The sequence below is a fragment of the Phyllostomus discolor genome, chromosome 6 (genome assembly GCF_004126475.2).
Source record: "Phyllostomus discolor isolate MPI-MPIP mPhyDis1 chromosome 6, mPhyDis1.pri.v3, whole genome shotgun sequence".
In the NCBI taxonomy this organism is placed as follows: Eukaryota; Metazoa; Chordata; class Mammalia; order Chiroptera; family Phyllostomidae; genus Phyllostomus; species Phyllostomus discolor.
Window position 1 is genome coordinate 85,732,856 of NC_040908.2, and position 20,266 is coordinate 85,753,121.

General features: G+C 39.6%; 2 protein-coding genes across 4 annotated transcripts in view; both read right to left on the reverse strand.

Moving 5' to 3' along the window:
• Positions 1-982: 982 nt before the first annotated feature.
• Positions 983-8,377, reverse strand: PTS (6-pyruvoyltetrahydropterin synthase). Its single transcript, XM_028517232.2, has 6 exons — positions 8,202-8,377; positions 6,609-6,688; positions 5,298-5,320; positions 4,859-4,915; positions 2,447-2,517; positions 983-2,258 (listed from the first exon to the last, which is right to left on the reverse strand). Exons 1-6 carry the CDS (start codon positions 8,282-8,284, stop codon positions 2,135-2,137), a joined length of 438 nt encoding a protein of 145 aa, XP_028373033.1. The 5' UTR covers positions 8,285-8,377; the 3' UTR covers positions 983-2,134.
• A 3,419-nt stretch (positions 8,378-11,796) lies between these two features.
• The window catches only part of BCO2 (beta-carotene oxygenase 2), a 44,793-nt gene continuing 36,323 nt past the window's right edge, over positions 11,797-20,266 (reverse strand). For all 3 annotated transcript variants that reach the window (XM_036028562.1, XM_036028561.1, XM_036028560.1), the window contains 4 exons: positions 17,099-17,236; positions 16,329-16,511; positions 13,857-13,967; positions 11,797-12,027 (listed from right to left, as the gene is read on the reverse strand). In XM_036028562.1, coding sequence (XP_035884455.1) covers positions 11,914-12,027; positions 13,857-13,967; positions 16,329-16,511; positions 17,099-17,236 — 546 coding nt within the window. In that variant the 3' untranslated portion in view covers positions 11,797-11,913. The remainder of the gene's footprint in view (positions 12,028-13,856; positions 13,968-16,328; positions 16,512-17,098; positions 17,237-20,266) is intronic.

Here is a 20,266-nt window from a genome sequence, read left to right on the forward strand (position 1 = left end):
TTGGCCACAGTGCTCATATTAAGATATTTGTGAAAAATGAAAAGGGCTTTTCAATTTATTTCATACTTATCATACTAAATGGGGAATTTTTACTGACTAGTAAACTGGCTGGCTGAAGGTGAACTTGGGCTGACATAACAAGAACTTGTTTCTTGGGCATCTTTAAGAATAAAAGCCTGGGATATCATTTCTTTAGCCAACAATAACAAAAGAGAAAAGGAGAAAGGAAAGAAAAGCAGTGTTCTAATTATCTTTTTAAATGCTAACACTCCTCCTGTCTCAGTGGTGAGGCAACTCGTGGGAGAGGGTGGGTGGATTTCTGAAGGACACAAACCAACTGCACAGCTGCTTAAAAGCACAACTGCTGCTTCAAAATCCACCAGCGCAAGAACCACCTTCCCCTGCTCTTCTTGTGGTGATAAGCAGTTCTTTCTGTAGCTATGTGGACACAGTGTTTATCTGGGACATTTTCCAACAGTGTCTTGCAACAGAATCTTGCTATAAAGTTAAATTGTGTAAAACTAACAATGATTTTTGTATGTGCAAGGGAGGCTAGAAATACCAGACATAACAAAAGCAAAATGAACACAATCTGTTTCCCTCTTTAAGATAACTCCATTTCCAAGACAAATATAAAAGTCTGGAGTTTAAAAAACAAAATGGACACTTATTATGGGTCTAGTCTATTAGTGATCACATATAAGGGCTATACCTCAGCTGATATTATTCTGGCCATTTTTATAACCCAATGGTGGTGACTACATCAGCAATACAAACTATTGCTGAATTCTGGTCATTCTGTTAAGTGATATGGTCAATATAATTTTTTTAACTTCTCACCTTGGAGTTGTTTTAATTTCAAGGATCATGTTTCAAAGATTTATATTTATCTAGAAACATCCAAACTTATAAGAATTTTTATGAGTTTGAGTTAAACTGACAATTGGCTAAAAACAAAAATCCCAACAAATTGAGAAAATGCTCCAGAAAATGACAGTTTTGCACTTTATTTTATACATTACAATCAAAGGAGGAGGCATAATGGGGTTACACGAAATTCACTGCTGATGCATTAGAGAGGTGGGAGAAAGCAAAGCAGGGAGATCTCTGGGACTGGATAAAAAGTGAAACAAACAGACACATACTTCTTTTACAAAGGTGGGCATAAAAGAGTTAACAGTTGATAATTAATGTGATGGTAACAAGGGGATTTTTGGTCCCTGTTTTGTCTTCTAAGTTAAAATTGTCCACGTTGCCCTAAGGTTTGGAAACATAAACAGATATTCAGAATAATAAGTTTACTGATGTTCTATGAGATTTTCAATGTGCTATTCCTCAGTAGAAAGGCATATTTCAATAATAAGCTATGCAAAAATGCAATGAACAATGTGCACTGAAGTAGCAATGCCATTAATCCTGTACATCCATCCACAATGTACTGCCTCAGATGATAGGTGTTTCTAATTTTCATTGAATAAACTTGTGCCTATAGCATATCCTAAAAGAAGTAATCCGAGTTCAATCTATTAAGAAATCTGTTTCCAGACTTTGTGGTTACACCTTTATAAATACCTCTGCTATTTATATTAGACCAGAAAAAAAATGAATACTAAAAACGAGGTAATTAAAAAAAAAAGATTGGTTCTTCTTTCAAACGGTTCTACACCAAAACATTTTGCTGAAATGAAGTGACTTTTTTTTTATTTTTAGAGAGGGGAGGGAGGGGAAAGAGAGGGAGAGAAACACTGATCAGTTGTCTCTCATATGCGCCCCGACCAGAAACTGAACACGCAACACCAGCATGTGTCCTGACTGGAACAGAATTGGTGACCTTTTGCTTTGTGGGAGACTGTCCAACCAAGCCACACACTGGTCAGGATTGAAATGAAGTGATTTTTAATCTATATAAAACAGACTCTCTAAACGATACTCAGGATAAATTACATATTTGGTTTTAAAATATATTTGAATTTAAACAAGTTTTACTCACAATGATTTCAATAAATGAGGCACTCCAGAATACAATGTGGAAGTGCAATAATTATGTGATAACTTCTTAATAGCCCAAGAAGATAAAGACATCTTTCAAATTTGGAAAGAAATTAAATCTTTCTATAGTATTAACCCCTAAAGGCTATTCTCCTTTATAGGCTACAATATTGTTGTCAGTTTCATATACTTTTACTTTATAAAGAACTCCCACAGGAAGAAATTTCTGGAGACTTTCCCAGATATATACGGCTACATTTTCTGTTGTGCTGTAGAAGAAAAGGAAAGATCAAAAGACTAATAAGTAAAATGTCATGTTTAATATTTTCAGAGAACAGAAATTCTATTTTTTAAAAGGTGTCATTAAAAGAACTTTAGAAATCAAGAAATAATTAGATAAAATGTTAAAATCAATTCTTCTTTCTTACTATATATTAGGTAAAACAGTCACACCCACCTTACAACATCTGCAAAGTATGGCACATCTAGATCCAAATTCTTATGATCAAGGGGCTTCATAATTGCCTCCTATAGGCAAAACAAAGGCAAAACACCAATTCCATTTATGACTCAAATTCCAAAGTGTTCCACCTTTGCCTCTAAAACTTATCACTGAACCACTAACTCAATACATTTAAGTATTTTATCTGTCTTACAAAGCATTTTCAGAAAGTTTAAAATTGTGAAATAAAGTAAGTTCTCCATAATGACTGGTTATCCTAATTATTGAAGGCACAGAGGTTAAAAAACCAAGAAGTAGAGAATTCACTGGAGCTCTCTCGTAACAAGCCACTGTGATTTAGAATTCAATTTACCCTTTCCTGTATTCTGTCCAAAAAGTTACCAGAAATACTTCTCCATAACAGTCTCACCTTCAAGACAATGCCACAATGTCAATGGACAAAGATTCAGTGAATATCACATTTTATAAAGGAGGCTAAGACTGAAATTATGTTAATAGTTCTAAATTTGTCCTATAAGGAGTAATTTAAGAATAACCTTGAACTCTTAGAAGAAAAACTATAAAACATAAATGCTATTGTTTCCTAATGCTCACATATATTAACAAATGTTTTCCCATATGAATGGGCAAGAATTGTTATTGCCTTAATTCTAAGTTTTTATCTAAACTGTACAAAACTAAACATTGTCTAGGCATTTACTTTTAGCCAGATTGTACAAAATCTAAGCAATCCAATTTTCCATATAGTATGGTCCAACAAGGGTACATTAATAATAAAAATAGCAATCATTTTTGAGCAAAACCAGAATCATAAAAATAGGTCCTAAACCAAACTAACTTTAAAATAGATCAAATGATATCCACATGGATATCAATAAAATAACTATCTTTGTTTTATCTTCAATTCCAGTTTAAGTCCCAACTTTTCCATTGAAGCCTCTTCAACAGAGCTCTTGCTAACTTGACTGTATGCCCCAAAGAGTCACTTTTACTGATGGGAATGTGTGGTGTACTTCAAAGTGCTATACAAAGGTGTATTTATTTCATTGTATTGCTTGCTTGGTATATCTCATATTTCTCATATTGTTGTCTTGTAGTATTGTATAACACTCTATGAATATGTAGTTTATGACCCAATTAAACGCAAAAACTGTCTTTACAGCTTTCCAGAAGTACTTTGAGCACAGTACACTTTGTTCATTTACTCATTCTTATTCATTTATTCAACCAACTTACTGAGAACTTAGTTTTTTCAATTTTTTAGTTTATTTAAAAAATGTTTTCACTTATACTTTACATTCAATATTATTTTGTATTGGTTTCAGATGTACAGCATAGTGGTTAGACAATCATATACTTTACAATGTGTCCCCCCAATATTCCCAGTACCTACCTGGCACCATACATAGTTATTATAGTATTATTAACCATATTTCCTGTACTTTACATCCCCCCATTCCCATGACTATTCTGTAACTACCAATCTATACTTCTCAATTTCTTCACCCTGTGAGAACTTATTCTTTACTTTCTAGAAAAAAAATAATATGAGCACTCCATGTGTAAGGGCTATGTCTCATTCATCTCTGCATTCTTAGTACTTAGCTGAAATAGTGATGCAAAATAGGCAAACTTGAATATGTGGATGATAAGTAATCTGAAAGAGGTAATGACAATCAGTAACAGCATTTTATGAAACAAATGCCAAATTTTAGAACAAAAGTCAGACACAGAATTGAAGCAAAGAACTAAATAAACAGGTGAAATGATAGCATAATAAAAACCAAGCTGAAGGAACAATACTCCCACCTTTGTAAAGGATTAACCATATGCCCTAGGGCAAGTCAGGTAACTGTTAAGCATCTCTCAATCTAAGGCATAAATAAATTGGCTTAGATATCATCAAAGGTCTCTTACAATGAAAGAATTAAATGATACAATCAGTAAGTCCTTTGCTGAACACATTATTTTGTGTTATCCTTATAATGAAGTGTCCTACTGACTTTATAATAATGCTAGAGTAAATAAAACAGGATCATGTTAAAATCTTCAATCAAAGGCATAAGGAAAATTCAGAGAAAAAAGCTTCAAGAAGAAAGCTGCATTTGAGAGAACAGAAGTATTTGTTAAATAGAGGAAATCAGGATATGTCAACAAGCAATACAATATGAGCATGCCACATTTATTCCTGTGATTGTTAATACAACTGTGACTAATTTTCATAAAGTCACCCAAACACCATTAGAAAAACATGAAAGAGTTCCCCAACTACTCCCCCACTCCCACAACCAATTCCACTCACAACATCACAGGACCTCTGGAGATCCTTGATTAAGAAAGTGCAAAGGGAACCATCAAATATTATGCTTAGAAGACAGCACATCATAAGCGCTGAACAGCCATTACCTCCATACACCCTTTGAGGTCAGTCAAATTCATAACCATTCCCGTAACAGGATCAATCTAAAAAGTATAAACAAAGGTGAGTATTATTACAATATGCTCATCATATTTAAACCTCTGCTAAATTAGTAAAGGCTATACACTACGCAGTAATTGTGCCTACATTTGTCTTCATGCCCAACAAAATCATCAGTCTCAACATGGGAGCACCAAATGCTCCAGGCATCCTTTCACCTGTACTGCTCTCCTACCTGTCCACATATAGCACATTGAAGATGGCATTTTGGGAGAGGAAAGCCCTGGAATGGCAGCAGCTCACATATACAAAGGACAACAGTAAAGCAATACTGACTGGAGCAGAATTTTTCAACATAGAATCTATCATGTTGGCAGAAAGGACCCAAGAAACTATACAAACCACACAGATATATTCAGCACGTACCTCTCCATGTACTGTCACCACAACTATGGGAAAGAAAACAAAATACCAAAAACCAATATGACTTTCAACGAATTAACATCCAAGCACAAGTTAGCAACATAAATTATGAGATCTCTGCCCTGCAAAGCCATATTTATATTTCCCCCCAAACATCTGCTCTCTTGGTTAAGATCTTTTATCAACCAAAGCAAGAGTCAAACAAGACAGAACAGCTTAGCAGGACCTTTAGCGAAGCAGAGGAGCTTAGCCAAAGCCAAAACGATATAATTCTCCTTATAATGTTGATGTACTGGTTAGGAATCTCCATGAGGTAGGATCAAGATGCTGCTCAATCACTGCCTGAAAAAGTAAAAATGTACAGGAAGAAGTCCAGCCACACATCGGGTTGGTCCAATTTGGGGCAGTACCCTTCTAAGCAAAAAAAAAAAACAAAAAACTACCACTGGACCTAAAACTCTTTTGGGGTTGGGGGGAAGCTAAAACTCTATCCCTTTACTTAGATGAATGTATACAGTTTACAGTAATGCTTTGTAAATTAACAAGTGCTTATATGAAGCATTTGAAAAGTCTTCATAATCAGAATGCTTTACAAATTAATAACGTTTATATTTGTTCAGCTCCATATGAACACCGTGGGATATTATATCATAATATGATTATATGAACAGACTAAGAATGAGAGGTATCATATAATAGATCAAGTAAGTGGCACTAACTAATCTAGAAATCCTGATCTTCCAACACTTTTCCTGGTCTTTACTCCATCATACCATATGCTATAATACTCGATGGCTTATGTACCTGTTTTTTTGAGATATCAGCTATATCTCAAAGAATCAACTCTCTTACTCTTGCATAAATTAATTACTTTCTGGAAACACTGCCGGCAAAGCTTTAGACCCAACCTATCTTCCTAGCATACAGCATATTCCTAGCCAATATTCCTCTTTTGTTGGTCATTACTTACTCAAAGAATATAATCTAATTTTAACATGAGCCTCAGCAACGCCTAATTAGAATAAAACATGGTGTCAAAAGAATCTCATGTACACTAAGGCCAAACAAAAAATTTAAACCACTCATTGTTTTCAACTATCTGTAAAGGAGCAGACAACTAATTGCAAGGTAAAAGTTAAGGCACGTCCAACAAAGGCAACAGCTGTTTTCATTTTGAACTTCCATTTAACTTCTCATTCAAGACCCAAAGCATTACGTTCTGTCCATACGACTTTTTACTCATTAAGATTATATTTGCTAAATATTCTTCTACACTTATTGAAAAGGCTAAAATTGCATCCATTTTCCTCTCACCTTTGTAATTGTGCCCATGACCATTTGGATTGTTACATTTCCCAAACAGTTTTAAGTTTTCTTCATTGCTCAGAGACTTGCTGATCAGGGGAAAAAACAAAAACAAAAACAAAGTCAACATGACACCAGTTCAAACACCCTCTATTCCCTACATTTACTATTTGTTCTAGCCTTTGAAACCCTTCACAAATTATTAATACTTTGCCTCACCACATGGAGAATCATAAATCAATTGGATTTCATAATTCAGCTTTATACCAGGAAACACTGAACGCTCCCTAATTAGACTAACGTACCATACAAATTAGCATAAACAAACTCAACCTCCTTTTCTTCCACAGCAAGATTCCAAAAACTGATCTGCTCGAGGTCTTTCCATTGTTCAATTCAACAAACATTTACTGAGTACCTACTACATATTAGGCACAGCTGAATGATAAACAAAAGATGCTTATCCTTAAGTGGCTTAAGATCTCATTGCTCCTGAAAAATAATTACATGACCTATTAGTCTCTTTTTTAACAATCTTGCTTTATTATGCCTCAACTACTGCCTACTGATAACTTCACCAATCCACTGAGGGGCATGCAAATAAGGGAAATTTTTAAATTTCAATACTCAGTTGTTGTTCTAGGCAGATAACTCTTTGCTTAAGGGATATTTATACCCATATCTATCCAATTTTTTCATCTTTAACGAGTCCTTACTACAGTCGTATATTCAAGCTTTGTTATACAACCCTTTTCTTTTTGAGACCCTCTTTATTATTTCCCTCACCTTCTCTTGCTCCTGCACTTCTTACGTGTGGAGTGCTACTGTTTACACAGCTTTTGCACAAAATTATCTCATGGTACGTTCCACAATATTGACCAGATTGTACACTCGACACACAAGCAGTGACATTTGCGTGCTGAACACTGCTGCATCCTGTTAGCTAGCACAAGACCTGACAAGCACGCAAGAAATACATTATTATCCTTATTTTACAGCCGAGTAAGCGGATGCTCGGGAGTGGAACTTACTAATGAGTGGCAAAACTCTCCTCAGAGTCAAAGAAGTCAGAGTTTCTTTAGTGCCATAAAACATTCAGTGTTCTGGGTTCAAATTCCAACTGTGCTGCTTGCTCCCAGAGCTGCCTTAGGAAAAGTGAACATCTGCATTCATGGTACCTTCGGTAAAAGGGGGATAAAACTCGGCATGTTGTAATTCTATTGATTCCGGTAGCTCCTGGCATGTAGTATTAGCTACCACTTACTGAGTGTTTACGATGTGCCTGACACTGTGTAATCTGGGCAAGTTACAGAAACCCTCTGAGATAACGAGGAGAACCTGAGGGACAATGAATTTGCTTCAGGTCACAGATCCAGCGGAAAAAAACATCTTACTCCGCAGTCGGATCGGGATACACAGCCCGCTCATTGCCTTTTCACAAGATGCTGGTCACTCCAGTAGTCACGTTACGGCGTAGGCAATGAAGCCTGGCAGCCATCAAACAACGGCGGGCGCGTCCCGCCCCAGCGTCGCGATGACGCGCACACCTGCGCCTCCTGTGCCGGGCCCCGCCCCCACCCCTGACGCTGTGGGACAACCCACCAGTGGAGCCGGTGGGTCGCGCTGAAGGAGACCAGGCGGGAGACTTGCGCCCTGCGAGGACGGCAGGAGACGTCAGTACTCATTTCCTTGCAAGCCTGCGCGCACGACCGGTACCTCCTCTCTCTGCGGGCGGCAGGGACTGCGGTGGGACTTGCGGTAGGGTATGCGGTAGGGTATGCGGTAGGCGGAGCTTCCCCGCGGCTGCGCAGCCTGCTACACCCTGCGGCTGGGCTCCCTCTGCCGGCCCGGAGTACCTAACGTCATGCCTTATGGTAGAATGGGATCTCGGGATAGCCAAAACTCAAGTGGGGATGGGCATGGTTAGCAGCGGTCAAATGAGTAGGGTTTTAATGCCGATTTTTATTTCTGTTGAGCCTGAGGTCACGTCACTCCGGGTACACTTTGGGTCCCAGAGGGACTTCTGTGAGACGCTCCTCCCATTCACTTCTAGAAAGCCCTGGATTACAATAGAAACCTCTACTAGCTGGTTACTCAGAAAAACCCAGGGGCCGTCTTTCAGCATAAAAGGAGCAGGAATTCCAGGGCAAGTGCCGGACTACGTGGCTTTCAGAGATGATACTGCCTTTAGACTGTTTCTAAAGATTCTTATTAAGGAAGATTCTCAAGCTGTCCTCATGCACAGGCATGCATGAAATCGCTTATCACTCCGGGTCGGCATAATGCGGATACATGCACAGGTGAACACGTACACTTTAGCAATTCTATGTCAAATGTAGACACCTCCAGAATGAAAGGGTCTTGTTTACTCACACCTACTCATAAGGAATATCCACACATCCTACCGGCACCAGTACCACGTCACCTCTTGCATCCATTCATGTTTTCATTAAATATTTAATGAATACTTTGAGGCTGGAACTGTTGTAGGCACTGGGAAGGATAGATGAAATCATGAGTGTGGTAGAAATATAAGCCCAAAAGGTAATTTCTCTCAAAGTCTCAGGTCTCCAGCTATATATTGTTTGTTCTGTATTAAATTATTTATATGTTATGTAGCAAACATTCTTTACACACTTTTCAAAAATGTTTCTAGCTCTGGCTGGTGTAGCTCATTGGATTAAGGGCCAGCTTCTGAACTGAAAGGCCGCCTGTTTGATTCCCAGTCAGAGCACATGCCTGGGTTGTGGGGCCAGGTCCCAGGCTGGGAGCTGAGAGAGCCAACCAGTCAATGTATCTCTTGCACTCTGATGTTTCTCACTTTCTTCCTCCCTTCTCCTCTCTCTAAAGATAAATAAATAAAATCTTTAAAACAAATGTTTCTCATCTCCCCTTTGTGCTGTAAAGAAAACTTCAAAGAATTGTAAACTTCAGAGATTTAATATAGAAAATATCTTTACAGATAGAAAAGTACAGGCCCAGATAAGTGAATGACTTAACCAAGATCACTTATGTTATAAACAATATTTCTTGGGCATTGACTACATTGGAGGTACTCAAACAGTGGTTACACGAACACTGTACTCATTCCAAAAAATAGTTTTAAAAATCAAAATAAAATAAAAGGTAAGAAATAGAAGGAATTTCTGAGAAATTACTTTACCTATTTGCTTGACTAAAATATATCATTGAATTTGCAGTTCTTGCTCTAAAACTTTTTTGTTAAAGCTAATTCTGTATAAAGGTACTCACTAAATTCACCCTCAGTGATCCCACCATCAACTGAATTGTAACCCCTCCAAAAAACTAGTATATTAAAGTCCAAACCCCCAGTACCTCACAATATAACTTTGAAAATAGTGGAAATAGGGTCTTTGCAAATATAACTAGTTAAGACAAGGTCACTAGGGTAGACCCTAATTCCTTTTCACCTCACTTGTGGACCATATATCCCTCAAGCATCTGGACACTGGCCAGTGATGAGTTGGGCTTAGGGAGAGGAAGAGGCCCTGCCTAGGCTTTGAGCCTTAATTATATGCTCACTCGGTTTTACCAAAACTTTCTGCATTGGGTTACTAAGCATATGCACCTAGATTATAAAATAGCATTCATCCCTTTTCGTCTTCAAGAACCTCATAGATTCCAAGGCCAAGGCAGAATTCAGGCATCCTTGGGTCAAAATCTTATGATTGTATTACTAACCTTTATATGTTTGAACCTCACTCCCCATGTAGTAGGATAGAGTAAAGGTTTATAAACAGAGGAAAGACATGATCAGATCTGTGTACTTCCCAGATGACAACTAGTTTCCTTCACCTTTCAGACCCAGGTTCAGATCAAACCTCCCTGTCTTCTCTGGGGGAGTACCATGCCTTTTTGAGGACTTCTGTGAGATATCAGGGGATTTATGTTCTTATAATTATCTCAGCCTCTAAGCTCCCACATCTGATATATTAGTCTTCTTTAGGCATCTTCTTGCCATTGTGTACCTGCTACTGTTCTGTCTCACTAACCCAAACACAAAACTTACAATTTTTACTTTATTGTCACAATGTAAACCTTCATATGTGGCATCTGTCTGCATGGAACACTTCACTAAAGAGTTAGGGTTTGTGATGTTTACAAAAACTCCTAAAGAAATTGAGAAGAAACTATATTGGTCCAAGACTGTGTGCAGTGACCTAATCATGAATTCACATTTGCTCCCAAAAGACATGTTGGGCGTGTTCTACAGCAATATACAACATGCAGAGGGAGTGTGGAAGGTTTAACTGGCCTGGGATTGGAATTCAGTGGAGGGAAAGAGTATAACTGAAGGAACAGAGAACAAGGGATTTTGAGGGTATTGTCAAGAGTGTGGTTTAAGTGACAGACCTAGGCTGACTTGTACTATTAGTGATAACTGGTGGGGAGTTTAGAAATGTGACGATTAAATGGTCTCTGATGCCACCTGTTGCCCAACTAAATGAAGAACCACCAACTTTTCATTAATCTCTGAAGAACTACCATATTTTGTTGTGTATAATGTGTACCTGTGGGTTCATGGCCATTATACACAGGATTATTATACCTGTTATCATGCCCATGGTTTGTAATCATTATACCCATGTATAATCAGCATCCTCATTTTTCCCTCAAAAATTTGGGCAAAAAACTGCTCATTTTATGTGGCAAAATATGGTATATACCCGAAGATTAGAAGAAATTCCAGATTTTGACTGTGTCCTTCAAAACAACACTCTGCCAAGACTGAGTTGGGGGCAGGGAAGGAGATGGTAGTGGGTGCTTCAACCACAGCTGCAGAGAAACAGTCAGTTTAAAAGAAGCCATTAAGCATGACACAGCAGGCTTCCTGTCCTCTATGAGGACCTGAGGACCACTGGTAACAGACAGACTGTGATAGAAAAAAAAAAACAGGTGATTTTCAGATCTATATTCATATTCTACTGTCTACAATTATTTGTATTTCTTCTCCCAAGTGTGAGGACTTCTGTCACCCACCTATCTGTGATGGTAATGACCCAGTTCTAGTTTTTCTTTCATGTATTCTTATTACCTAGAAGATATATCCAATAAATACAAATTTAAAACTCTCTTCAAGAGGTTGTATCAACACTTGTTTAATGTCTTCAAGGAAAAGCCCTAAGAAATATAAAGCCATAATTACCTCCTGTATTCTTTTTAACTGAAATTTAAAAACTGAAACTTAAAAACCAGTTGTTCATGGTTTGGAAGGTAAGGTGGCCTTTTTGGTCTCTCTTTTGTACAGAGCACATGCATTTTAAACCTAGTTCCAAACCCTATGCTTCTTCCATCACATGGTGACGTAGGTGCCGTGAAACCCGTAAGGCATTTGCACAGGCACCTCTGCTCGGCCCAGTTCGTCAAAGTTCTTGGCATCCAAGACTAAGAGGAAATTGCTTTTATTCTAGAGAAGAAAAGACAATAATGAAAGTTATCCTTTCTTTCCTATCAAAAATATGTCTGTCCTCCACTGGTCTCTAAAATTCCTAAGGGAGAGACCATATCTTATTCATCTTCATGTCTGTCCCTGGCACCAGCATACTGCCTTGCCTCTCCATTTACTAAACATTTGCTGAAAGGCTGAATTGGACTGAAAGGAAATTAGGGATGAAATTTATACCTAGAGTGAAAAAATTACATTGTTTATATCAATCACCTTAATAGGATCTCTTTGAGTTTAAGGATTTATCTGCCCCTTTTCAATTTCCTGAGACACAGAAATTCTTTCTTCCAAATTAGAAATGCTTCCAGCCCTGGCTGATGTGGCTCAGTTGGTTGGAGCATCTCCCCATGGGCCGAAAGATTGTGGGTTCAATTCTAGGTCAGGGCACATACCTGGGTTGCAAGTTTGATCCCTAATCAGGGTGCTTGCCCTGATCAAGCTCTTATAAGAAGACAACCAATCAGTGTTTCTCTCTCACATAGATGTTGCATAAATGTCTCTCTCTCTCTCCCTCTCTCTCTCTCTCCCCTCTCCCTCTGTTTTGCCCTCTCTCTCTCCCCCCTTCCCTCTAAAATCAATGAAAAAAAATGTCCTTGGATGAGGATTTTTAAAAAAAGAAAAGAAAAGAAAGGAGGGGATAATGAGAGGAAAGGGGGAAGGGGTTTTCAGGAACATGTATAAAGGACACATGGACAAAACCAAATGGGGGTAGGATCATGGGTGGAAAGTGGGGATGGCCGGGGTTGGGGAAACTGGGGGCGTGGGAAATGGAGACAACTGTACTTGAACAATAAAAAAAATGTGGAAAAAAAAAGAAATGCCTCCAATTTGTGTTGATTTAGAGCTGTTCAAATGTAGCATTGCCAGGCAGACTGAGATCTGCCCAAGTATAATTTACAGGAGTGGTAAGTCCGTGGGATGAGGACTAACACCTCCTAAGCCCATGGCAGACCTGACAGATTGATCAGAGCACATTTCTCACCAAACCCTTTAAAGGGCTTAGAATTCTACACACCAAACAGCCACTAATACTTGGTCAAAACTGGTACTCAGCCCTGACTGAGGTGGCTCAGTGGGTTGGGCATTGTCCTACAAGCCAAAAGGTTGCATGTTTGATTCCTGTTCAGGGCACATGCCTGGGTTGCAGGCCAGGTCCTCGGTTGGGGGTTGTGCAAGAAGCCAATGGTTGTTTCTCTCCCTCTCTTTCTCCTTCCCTTCCCCTCTCTCTACAAATAAATAAATAAAATCTTAAGAAAAACTAGTACTCGGGGAACCTGTTTGCCACAAAATTGCCCTATATGAAAAGTTAGATATTATTGAGCTACCAGGGCTTCCCACATTAGACTTTTGGGTCACTCAACTGAAATTGGCAGCACAGATGGTGGTATGAATATTAGACCAGAAGAGAGAACACTGAAATGAAATACTGGCTTTACTAGTAGGAGATCTATTACAATTCTCTTTCAACTGCCTTCAGTTACAAATTCCACATGTGTAAATGGTATCCCACAAAGTTGTTTTGGTGACTAAATAAGATAAAATGTATACAAGTACATTGTAAATACATTCTTATGCAAACTAAAATTATCGTAACTCTATAAATAGAAATTTAAAACAATAAAAAGTATGGATTATGATTAAAAGGGTACACAAATAGTAAGGAAAGGAAGAAAAGAGAGAAGGTGGCACAATGGGAAGTAAACTAAACTATAAATGGCATCACTAAATATAACCCTTGCAAGCCTCAGTGTTACTTTTCATTCTGACTAGTGACAGAGAAATACATTCACCTGGTTGGGGGTTATCACCACAGAAAGAAGAACCCCGCCATCTTCTTCACTGGTCCCTGGTACTGGAACAAAAACAGGTTCTGAAGGATAAAAGCCATCTTCTCTCCAAACCTGTAAGTCCACCCAAAAAGTATTTAATAGAAAATTAGTGAGACTTCCAGCAAGATGGAGGAATAGGTGGACGCACCATACCTCCTCGTACAACCAAGATTAGAAAACCAATAATTTACAACAATAATTTACTATCAGAATAACACCCAGATCCGGCAGAGGGTTTATCTGAATGGAAGTCGGGCAGCCAAGAAGCTGAAGTAGACACGTTCATCTGGACTGGTAGGAAAAGACAAGCCGGGCGGGCGCAGGGCTGGCTCGGGTCAGCGGTGCGCGGAGGTCAGGGGAAGGTATGGCGCGAAATCGGCGCAAAAGCCATCCGGCGCGCAAGAAGGCAGCGGTGATCCCTGAGTACGCAAGCTGCGGCTGGCAGACACAGAGGGGTAGCGATTGTGGACCAGGGCAGAGCTCGCGGCCCAGAAGCCCAGACAAGGGTCTGAGTCCAGGGGAACGGAACTACCGCCATTGTTTTCTCCCGCCCCGCTCCCGCCCCACCCCCACATATAACATCACAATCTAGCGACTGGGGTGCCCAGCCCCAGTGAGCACCTAAGGCTCCGCCCCCCACCATAACAGGAGCGACCAGACCGGAAACAAAAAAGGAGAGACAGAGGAAAAAAAAAAACCATGTTTTCAACAGAGCAGATCAGTCCCCCAGGACTCATCCTTTGGAGCGACCAAGAATTAGCCAATCTATCAGATGCACAGTTCAAAACACTGGTGATCAGAAAGCTCATGGAACTGGTTGATTTTAGACGAAATTTAGATGAAAGAATGCAGATTACCATAAAACAGATGCAGGAAGACACGCGGAGGAGAGCCAATAGTGAAAGGAAGGAATATGAGTCTCAAAACAATATAGTGGACCAGAAGGAAGATAGAATCAACCAAGCAGGAAAGCATGATGAAATAAGAATTCAAAAAATTGAGGAAAAGATTAAGAGCATCCAAGACACCTTTAAACGTTCCAATATCTGAATTATAGGGGTACCAGAATCGGAAGGGGAAAAGCAACAGATTGAGCACGTATTTGAACAAATAATAAAGGAGAACTTCCCCAATCTGGCAAAGGGAACAGTCTTCCAAGAAATCCAAGAAGCTCAGAGAGCCCCAAAGAAGTTGGACCCAAGAAGAAACACACCAAGGCACATCATAATTACATTAGCCAAGGTAAAAACGAAGGAGAGAATCCTAGAAGCAGCAAGAGGTAAGGGGACAGTAACCTACAAAGGAGTTCCCATCAGACTATCAGCTGATTTCTCCAAAGAGACCTTACAGGCAAGAAGGGGCTGGAAGGAAGTATTCCAAGTCATGAAAGACAAGGACCTACATCCCAGATTGCTCTATCCAGCAAAGATCTCATTTAGAATGGAAGGGCAGATAAAGTGTTTCTCAGATAAGGTCAAGTTAAAGGAGTTCATCATCACCAAGCCCTTATTTTATGAAATGCTAAAGGGACTTATCTAAGAAAAGAAGATAAAGAAAAGACATGTATAGTAAAAGGACAGCAAACTCACAAATATTAACAACCACACCTAAAGCAAAACCAAAAGAAACTAAGTCAACAATCAGAACAGGAACAGAAGCACAGAAATGGAGGGCACATGTAGGGTTAGCAGCAGGGGGGTGGGAGGAGGAGAGAGGGGGAAAAGGTATAGAGAATAAGTAGCATAGAATGTAGGTTGAAAATAGATAGGGGGAGGGCAAGAATAGTACGGGAAATGTAGAAACTAAAGAACTCATAAGTATGACACATGGACATGAACTAAAGGGGGAAAGGTGGGTGGGAGGGGGGTACAGGGTGGAGGGGAGAGAAGGGGGGAATGGGACAACTGTAATAGCATAATCAATAAAATATATTAAAATAAAAGAAAATTAGTTATGATGTGGAAGCTTTCAACAGCTTTTTTTCCCCTCCCGAAATGACTTTTGCTGTCAATATAATATTCCAGCAGTAAAAAAAAAAAAAAAAAAAAAAAAATCAGGCTTACTGAGTCGAATATAGGAGAGATAGAGGGAGCTTTTGGAGCTGCAGATTCCATCGCCATCAAACACAGTCTGTGAAATTACAATTTCCCACCAACCTGAAATACAGGTATGCCAGCAACCTTCACCCCATGATTTCTCTCAAAACAACACCAAGCACAGAACTATTTTTCTGGGTCTGTGGTTCATTTAGATTCCCTAGGGGAACATACTCCTACCTATGTAATTCCATGGTTCTCACACTTAATAAAACTAAATGGCTGAGCTGCTTAAATATTAAATAATCTCAGAAGCTACCTTAAACAAAACAGAAACTAATTCAAAGGGCAGAACAGATCTTTAAAAGGTATGTAAAAGGAAAGAGATTTTCATTACCATCAGTGTCTTGTTCACCACGTCAACCTTGATCAGAGAATCCCCCACCAAGTGCCGAAAGCCACAGCCGTAGAAGAAATGATACTTTTTGCCACTGCATTGACCATAGTTGATCTGGGGAAATTCAATACCTCCTTCCTCTTCTAAGTTTTCAGGATGTAGATTTTCATAAGAGCACCAAATCTAAAAAAGGTCCCAGAAGGATTTGTAGTGATTGCTCAATATCCACTTACTTTCTTCAATGCAGGTTGGAACAGGAGCAGGGGGTGGGAATTGATACTCTGTAAGAGTTTCTAACAGGGCTTGGAAACAGAGGTTCTATGTAATTTTTTAATATTGTTCCTCTTTCCATCATGTATACGAATGCATAAAAAATTATCAGGTTTTGTGACTAAGCCGCTAGGAGGTACAAGTGGGCTTTCTATTTTACTAAAGCCAAAACATTGATAGCTGCACAATGATCTGCCTGTGATAAGCACACATTATCTAAAGGGTAGGGATGGTCAATAACAAACTCAAATGTTTAAACATTTTACAACCATTAGAAAGTTGCACATATCTATTTCAAAATACAAAATGGATCAGTAAACACAGTGCTCACTCCCAGCCAGAATTGTGCAGTTCTTGTGCAAGCAATGTACCAGGACCTTACACTGCTCAGACTAATGTTATGAAACTTATTGTGAATCAAACATTGTGGAGAACAGTCAATGAATAAAAAGACACCAGTAAAATTCAAAGTCTTAGTCTAATGTTCATTCATAGCTTACCTTGCCATCAGCCTGCTTCACGGCACTGGCTGAAGAATAGGACAGTGGGTTGAGGTTCTCCCCCTCAGGGGCATTCAGACTGACATGTAAGGGCAAAACGAACCTCCGAGGGAAAGATCTGGCTATTGATTCATAGACCTATTCAGGAAACAGAAATAAACAGGTGGAAAATTGTCATTCATAGCATAACAGCATATCCCAGTAATTTAAATTCAGGCAATACTATTGGCATTCCTAAGTAATTCATAAAGGATCCTTTTCATTCATTCATTTATACAACCAATACCTGCTGAATACCTACTATAGGTAGCATTTTAGACACTGGGAATATAGCAGTGAACAAAACAAAATCTTTGGCCTCATGGGACTTACAGTCTAGTAGAGAAAGAATGACAATAAATGTTATTCAATTAGTATCAAATAAGCAAATGATTAAACTAGCCCAAGGTGTGATAGTGATAAGTGCCATTAAAAAAACACACTACAGGGTGAGGGACGGCAGTGTGACAAGGGCTGCTCCCTTCCTCGGGTTTGGTCAGGATAGACTTCTGTGTGGAAAAGGGTTAACTTAGCAGGCCTAAGTTGCTCAAACCCTGCACATTCTCAAGAAAGACCTGTTTTCATATCTGGCCCTTGTCTGGCACCTTGGACTGTTCTGTCTGGTGAAAGCGTTTTGGCATGCCTGATGCCTTGAGTCACACTGTACTAGTTAACCCAGATAGTTTATGCTAACAATGTCATTTATAATGAACCTCTACTTTCTCTATGGTGGTCTGGAGCTTCAGTAACTGAGGTTACCCATGTAGGAGCTATATGTCTATGTGCAGATCCCCAACAAAAACCCTGGACAACCAGATGCTGATGCATGGGTCACCAGCCAGCAGTGATCACAGAACGCTGCAGATGGCTCATCGAAACTCGAGAAAAACATACACAGAGACAACCAGGTCCTGTGGAAGAATAGTAAGAGCAGGGCCACTCCTCACGTGGGGAGTGCCTTGGCCAGCCTCTCTCCTGGAGGGCGCTGCTTGGCCACCCTCCCTGGTGGGGAGAGTGTGCCATTCCCCCTCTGGAGAGGCTTTTTATTGGTTTCATTTCCATAAGAATTCAGGTAAAAGCTCATTACTTGTTATGAGGAAGTAAGGATCAAACAATAGATAACAAGGAACTCTGAGGGTCTATTTTGAGTCAGGGTCAAAGAGCTGTAAGACTTTTAAGGAACAAAATGACTTCCTCCTTGGACCGTTCTCATTCAACTAAGAGCATTCTAAACAAAGCAGGTCTCACAGGATTTTACATATTCTTTCTTAGCCTGATCACCCAGGGAATCCGCCCTTTTCAGCACAAAGCTGCACCATCCTGTCATTGTTTCAGGCTTAGGTGGAGCAAGGGAAGTGAGGCAACCAAGAGATAAGGAGATTTTCTCCCAGAGATGAGGACTCAGGCTAAGTCAAAGCCGAGGAGCAAGGGTCCATCACCCCCTTTTGCTGTAGCCCCCAAAGTCCTTCTTTTGGGGGCCTCCCACGTGATCGTGCCTGTCTTAGGTCGTTCCCCCCTTGGGGAATCTTACCCATCTTTGGCTAACCGACCAAGCTTTGGGATTCAGTTATAAATGAAGCAGCAGAAGCAGCGCTCCTGCCAGGGAGATAAGCTTTTGTCTCCTTGCTGGCTTACAGTCCAAGGCCACTCCCTCAGCCTTAGCCTTGGTGGGGGTTACAGCTTCTGATACCAGGCAGGGTGGTTCCCAACAAGATGCATGCTTCCAAGGACTCTGGTATCCTTCAGACTTCAACCCCTGCACCTTTTCCTTTTGCTGATTTTTATGCCTATGAATCTTCCCAGTGAATTATCCACAGGTGGTCTTAGGGACCAACACAGCCTCTCTGCAGAGATGATGTTTAAGCAAGAGACCCTAGTAAAATCAGTATATTTTTATGACAATAAGATGCTTTAAGTACATATTTCTCCTTTAAAATGTTGTAAGATGGAGCCAAGGTTGCGGGTTCAATCCCCAATGAGGGCACATACAAGAAGCAACCAATGAATGCATAAGTAAGTGGAACAACAAATGGATGTTTCTTCTCTCTCTCCCCCCTCCCTCAATCCCTTCCACTCTCTTTCTAAAAATTAATTTTAAAAAATATTGTAAGAGGGAGAACTGTCATTTCTCCCCATATACCTAGTTCATATTATCTCCATCTCATGCAGAAATACTTTTACTGAGTAAAGATTTAGCGCTATTTTGAAGCTGCATAAAGAGTTAGCTTTTTAAAAATTACTTTTAAATTTATTTAAATATTTTTTTTCTTTTGCAAAACCATACCTGAACAAAAAGAGACTTCCAATAATGGTAGATTAGATAATGTGGATAAACTGTCCCTTTGAGAACAGCTAGAACACCTAGACAAAATGTTTAAAACAGCTGTTTGAAGGCACTGGTGAGCAAAAAAAAAGCAGGGAAGAAACACGGGATGGCGATTTGGGAGGAGGTAAACTAGGTATTGGGGGTAACTCTTCCTCTAAGGACATAAGTTGTTTTTAGGAAAAGGCAGTAAATGGCTGGAGAAAAATCAAGAATTTTCTTTAGTGAACTTTTTAATTTTGAGATCATTGCAGATTCACATGCATTGTAAAATACCAAAAAACAAATTATTTAAAAATGGGCAAAGGGGACTTCCAATCAAGATGGTGGCATAGGTAAACACAGATTGCCTCCTCACACAACTACATCAAAATTATAACTACTCTATAGAACAACCATCATTCAGAGTCATCAGAAATTGAGCTGAATGAAAAGAAGACCTACAACTATGGAATTAAAGAAGAAACCACATCGAGACTGGTAAGAGGGGTGGTGATGCCTAATGGACTGGTCCCACACCCACATGGGGCAGATAAAAATCAGGAGGGATACCTCAGGAGTGAGGGGTCTCAGCCCCACACCAAGCCCCACAGCCCAGGCTTCCAGTGACAGGAAGATACGTCTCTATAACTTCTGGCTGTAAAAACAGGCAGAGATTCAGGTTATGGAAGACAGAAACTTCTGGAATCCCAGGCAGTTCCTCTTAAAGGCCTCATGAACAGAATTATTCAGACTCATTCCCTCTGAGCTCCAGCATGGGAGCAGCAGATTGAAAGGCATCAGAAACATACACAGAGGAACTGAGT

Coding starts and splice junctions, on each gene's coding strand:
- PTS (XM_028517232.2), bottom strand. CDS start 8,284: ATGAGTACTGACGTCTCCTGCCGTCCTCGCAGGGCGCAAGTCTCCCGC. Junction 6,689..8,201: donor GCGACCCACCGGCTCCACTG/GTGGGTTGTCCC, acceptor TCCCCTGATCAG/CAAGTCTCTGAGCAATGAAG. Junction 2,259..2,446: donor TACTTTGCAGATGTTGTAAG/GTGGGTGTGACT, acceptor TTTCTTCTACAG/CACAACAGAAAATGTAGCCG.